Below are 6000 nucleotides of genomic sequence, written 5' to 3' on the forward strand. Positions count from 1 at the left end.
GATGTCCATTATGGTAGTTGTATGATTGTAATATGGGCAGTGGCTTGTTTCAGTTCAGTGACATGCTTCAATTGGTGACAAACACTTCCTCTGAGTTGCCATTCTTTGACAAAGGAAGGCTTTTTGGCTCTTGACTTTCTGCACTTATATGATCTGATGTACATTCTGTTTTCACCTGCCTGTGTAATCTCACTTACACAAACACACACACGTACGCACCATTTGATGTAGCACAGTAACAATATCAGGGTTTGTACACTCAAGGAAAATCCTGAAATTTCACATATATCCTCGAAAGTTCCAGGAAGATGTTTAATGCTCCCTTTTAGGTTCGGAAAGATCAATATCATCTTGTGATTGTCAGTTTCATTGGCTGTTGTACAGAAGATATTCACAAAATTGCCTCATGGACACACCCAGAAAGTCTCTTTCATCCCCCAAATGATCCTGGAATTGTTGAACTTTCAGACTTTTTGAGTGTATGGACCCTGCAGTACACTTGCACCTGCATGCGTCATTTTGCATGGTTAACCATAGATTGCTTCACATGCCTCAGACACACATGCACACATGCATGCCAATCACACTTTGGGTGTACATGCAAGTTCTTTTCCAGCAAGTGGTATTGTTGTTGAATTTGTTGCTGCGGCTGCTTCTCACAGATACCCTGTGTTTGGAATCGCAGATAATCCTACAGCCAAACACTACCTCACCCTATCCCCTTTAACACACCGCTACCCCTCAACCCAAACAAGTAACAAAGGCAGAATGTCTACACAGCAGATGCTTATCCGGCCCTATAACTTCTCTTTGATCTTTCAGGCCACAGAAAAGAAAGAAGGTGACGCTGGAACATCAGTATAACAACAGTTATCTCTGAGACTGGTACCAGCCAGAGCTATGGAGTTGCCATCTTCAACATGAACTTACAAATTTCTGGTGTTCAACACCTTTTTTTTGCAAGCAGCATTCTGACTATATCAAAATTTTGTAATAACCGTTCAAAGAAAGAATATCCGATATATTATCCAAAGTACTTTTTGCGTTTTTGTTCATTTTCACAGCTGTTTGTCGATTCTCCTGTGACTTTTTCAATTTCTGAAATTGTTCATTGTACTGCACTTTTTTATTAGGCTTTTTATTTTCCTAGCTTTTTTTCTTTTTATTGAGAATGGGAGAAATTTGTTGTCTATTGTGGAAATTTTTTGAATACTAACAGTGGGTTGCAGGTATAGCTTTGGAAATAGACTTGTCCAGTGCATGTTGAAAAAAATATCTCTTGATGAAACTCACTGCATAGAAATCTATGCTTCCATAATGCTTGAATGTTTCTTCTTTTTTTTTTCTTTCTTTTTAACTCAATTGTTGGAACTAGATTCTGGTGTCGGATCCGTTTTATGACTCTCCATGTTCCATTTTCATTTTTTCTGTGGAAGTAAAAAAACTATTACTAGTAGATCTTATCAGAGGTTATGATGAAATCAGTATGGTGGGCTGTCGAGTCTGATGTAAGCTGGTTGTATTGAAGTTCTTGTGATGCATTGATGTGGCCACTATGATTTCACATGTGGTTTTGCCGTGTACACTGCAAAGAAATATTTTGAAATTCAGTCATGCACAGCGTTTGCGTGCAGCAGAAAGCGAAATGACCAACACAAATTTTGAAATACCTTTTTCAAATGTTCCTGATGCTTTTTCCTTACAAGAAAGTCGTGTATCGGGGAAAAAAGCTCGTCAGCTTGTGGCCACTTACCGATAGGTCACGACCTCCATACTTGTAATGCTCAATGTGCAATGTTTCTTGTATTTGAACTTGATTATTCAAAGGTGCTGAATCTGTTATGAGCCTTAATGTGATGAAGTGATGGCTGTCTCATATACTGTATGGAGATGTTGAGCAGCAGAAATGCTTGCATAAAATTCCTAGATACTTAAAAGGAAAAAAAAAACTGGGCAGTGAATGTTGCTTTTATTTCTGTTCTACTTTTTACTTTTACCAAGTTTTTTCCGAATGAACTTTCCATGTTTGTTAGAGAATTGCATAAATATTCAATTATGTTTGGAAAATCCAGAATGCTTTAGATCCGTTTATAAGATGGACTTGTTTGATTGTTGTTGAGTTTGGTATTGTGCAACCTCGAAGTTGCTGCTAAGGTGTGTTGAACCAATGGAGGGAGTCTTGTTTTTTGAGAAGTATGACACAGCCACGTTTAAAGAATGATATCGCAGATAACATAGATGCCAGCGTGAGAGACCCCCATGGTGTACGCTGTGTGTCGTATCAAACAGCAGTCTGAGTGGTGAAATGTTTTGTGTTTGACAAATTTATCGACTGACCTGTTGTTTCTTGAAACCTGTTTTGTTGACACCATCTGAAAGTCAAGGCTGTGAGTCATTGTCATGCTAAGCGGCCTGAAACCATACAGCGAGAGTTTGAAGAGTGTGCATCCTGTGAAAACAAAAAACTCAGAGCATTCAAGATTTACAAGATAGCAAGAACAGTACAAATTTCTCCTGCCATAATTTCTTTTTATTTTATAAAAATTTCTTACCTCAATATCATTATATAGAGTACACGTCTATGAGCTGATCCAGCCTCATGGATTATATCAGTGTTCAATTTGCATATATTTGCCTGCTCAAAGAATTTAAAAGTTTGCTTTGAAATATCCGCTTCTTAGATAAATTTTAACAGACTGATTTTGTGCCATCATCTTTGATGCATGTTATGTGTTTGGTAGTAACGAACACAGACAAGTGCATTTTTGGGGAGGGATTTGTAGCAAGAGCCGTTAATAAATGTTGACAAGACCTCAAAAATTCATGATTTCTCAAACCTATTTACCTCTACTAAGCATAATTTATCCAAGATAATAGTCTCCTACATGCAGGCTATGAAAAAGATTTGCAAAAGACAAAACCCACCAATGGCGTGGTATGGGAGCAATCGTACCTGAGATGAGATTAATTTTTCCATTTTATCCAATATCACGTTGAAATGTGGTCTGTGTATGCCTGTCCAGTTAGTCACCGATTATATTTTGTGAAAATGTTTTCTTACAGTGACAAACATTTTGCGTTAAATGTCAGGTTTGCAGAAATACAAACATGAGTTCAACCTGTGCTTTTATTCCCACCAGATAGTAAATTTGCTTGTTTTCAGATATTATTCACAATAACTTTATTTACCTATGAAATCTTCCTGAAGGAAAAAAAAAATTCTATTTAAATTTAAACACCTCATTCTCTTGTTTAATTTTCCTTTGCAATCAGTTACCTTAATAAAAATTTTTCTAGAAGAATACATATTCTAGAGGATAGGTAATCTTTGAGTGACGTTGGTGATTATTATTTTAAGTCTTAATATTCATCAGGTCAGTTGTGATGTGTCTGTAGAGCTAGTTAGAGGGATGTGTGTCATTGCCATGACCTGTTTACAGGATAAAATCATAATTTTTTTCATTATAATGTCAAAATAAATTTATAGTGCCACCAAGCGAGATTGAAACACCGGCAGTGCAATGTTGCTGCTGCATTGATGTATTGAACCAGTGACAACAAAAATAGGGGCCAGTAATGTATATCTGTACCAAGTTGAATCTTTATGCTTGTTTCTGCAGAGTGTGAATCCCCTCACTCTGTGTTTATAAAATAGGTAAATCATTTAGGAACTCTGTTCTGTTGTTCACCAATATTCCTGCAATGACATGTAATATACCTAGGATGAACACTATAATAATTGGCATATAATCGGATTGCTTCTACTCACTATAGCAATCTTCACATACAGGGGAAGTCTCCCAAGAAAATGTATCCCCAGAACTGTATAGTATTATGGAAATTCCCATGAGCAAACATGGCCGACAAGTGTCTTTTTTACATATGCAAATTTGTGGTGACTGAAATGCTTCGAAGAATGATCATTCTCTGCTGTTGGAATGACATGACTGATATAAGATTTAACAATATACATGCCTGACAAAGTTGTTTTTTATATATCATGTCAATGGATGGCCTCTTTCATGGGTAGTTAATGGCTAATATGGCTAAAGAATTCTGTTGTTACAGTTTTTGCATTTTGCGTGTGAATTCTGCCATTCTGTCCTGGAAAACATCTTGGCAGCTTCTTTGAATGAGCTAAGAACTTGAGAAATTTTACGTAAAAACTGTGGCCTTGTTTAAAACCACATAAATTTCTTGATGTCATGTGCCCTGGTGGTGGTGGAGGATTTTGCATTTTAAAATGTCATGATGTCCACACATTTTGATGTTAGATTTTGAATGTCAATCTTATCTAAAGATAAAAACCTACTGGATGTTACTGCTCAACAACATTCCAGCTATGACAGTTTCAATACATGTTACAAGATACAGTGATGTCATTTAGTGTCAATTCGTCAACTACACACACTTTCCCACCATCTAAATCTCATATACTCTTCACTTAGACAATAAAATTGCATTTTTTTTGGTTTTGAAATTAAATCTTTTGCTCTGTATTATTTTTAAAAAGTTAACTATTATGACTGTTACAGTGATATGCAGATGCCAGTGTAATTACAATGTACTGGCAAACCTGTAAATGTACCCATCTTTTATGAAGAGAGAAATAAATGAAATGTTATCAATGTGCCCAAGAAAGAAGTTAGTCTTTGGTTATTGTCCCAGTGTTCTTATGAAGTTGCTGTCTTTAAAGCCCCAGTAAAGCAATATCTATATCTATGTTCTTAAACTGACTAAGACATCTTTTGAACACTATACATAGCCTTTTTCCTTGTTTAGCCAGGATTTCTTGTGTCTTTGACCAGATTCCTGAACAAGACAGGGTCAGTCCGAGGTAATTGAAATATGGTACTGACTGAATTTTTACCCCATTCAATTTCCAACTTTCGTAAGATTTCAGTCTTCCCCCATTCCTAAAAACCACAATTTTTGTCTTAGACACATTGACTTTAAGTTTCCATCTTCTACAATAAATACATAATTTGTCAAGCTGTCTTTGAAGTCAATTACGGAGTTACTTACAATAGTTAGATCATCAGCGAAGCAAAGATACAAGAGCTTCAAAATTCCTACATATACACCATTAAAGATGCCACTTTTAAGGGTTTCACCAAGATCATCAATAAAAGATTAAATAATAAAGGGGACAATACAGATCCTTGCTGAACGCCATAGGTACATTGAAAAAAATCTGTGATCCCATGCGGTGTTCGTACACAGGATTTCACTGTTTTGTACATAGATTTTAACACTATTAGCATTTTACTTTTCATTTTACGTTTCAGTAACTTATAAAACAAGGAATTGCGGTCTACCCTATCGAATGCTTTCTCGAAGTCTATGAATGCACAATAGAAACGTGATTTATGTTTTGAAAGATACTTCCATATTGTAGTGTCTAAAATATAAATATTGTCAATGGTGCTGCGATTCTTCCTAAATCCAGCCTGAGCTTCAGACATTGGAGAAATAAAGTTCAACAAAATCATTAAAACGTTGAAACATTACATTGCAAAATACCTTACCAATAACAGGAAGAAGTGTGATTCCTCGATAATTACATACAGAGTCGTAAGTCCCTTTCTTAAAAAGAGGGACAATCATACCTTTTACCCACTCTTCTGGGAAAATACCAGATCTAAGGATACCATTGAAAAAATCACCAAAATAGCTTTAAAATCTTGGCTATAATACTTAAATTATTCAGCCGGAATACCATCAACCCCTGTAGCTTTACCTAATTTCAGCTTGATAATGGCAGAATCAATTTCTTCTAGGGTGATTTCACTATCCAAAACACTAATATCAATATCTGTGGTTTCATCATCCATATTTACAGAATTATGTAATGAAAATGCATCATTTACAAAATCATCGACTTCCGTATAAAAGTCTTGGAAGTCGTCATGTAAATTGCCAGGAGTATTAAAAAGAGCAGAAAAGTAATCTATCCATTCTTTGGCAGTAATTGTATCGGGGGGACCCGGGGTATAGGGT

General features: G+C 36.0%; 1 protein-coding gene across 4 annotated transcripts in view; it reads left to right on the forward strand.

Annotated features, from left to right (window-relative positions):
* Nucleotides 1–4644, forward strand: part of LOC139149656 (ribosome-binding protein 1-like) — a 52537-nt gene extending 47893 nt beyond the window's left edge. For all 4 annotated transcript variants that reach the window (XM_070721512.1, XM_070721510.1, XM_070721509.1 and 1 more), the window contains one exon: nt 823–4644. In XM_070721512.1, the coding sequence (XP_070577613.1) occupies nt 823–864 (42 nt within the window). In that variant the 3' untranslated portion in view covers nt 865–4644. The remainder of the gene's footprint in view (nt 1–822) is intronic.
* Nucleotides 4645–6000: the final 1356 nt, after the last annotated feature.

The sequence above is a fragment of the Ptychodera flava genome, chromosome 14 (assembly GCF_041260155.1).
Source record: "Ptychodera flava strain L36383 chromosome 14, AS_Pfla_20210202, whole genome shotgun sequence".
Lineage (NCBI taxonomy): Eukaryota > Metazoa > Hemichordata > Enteropneusta > Ptychoderidae > Ptychodera > Ptychodera flava.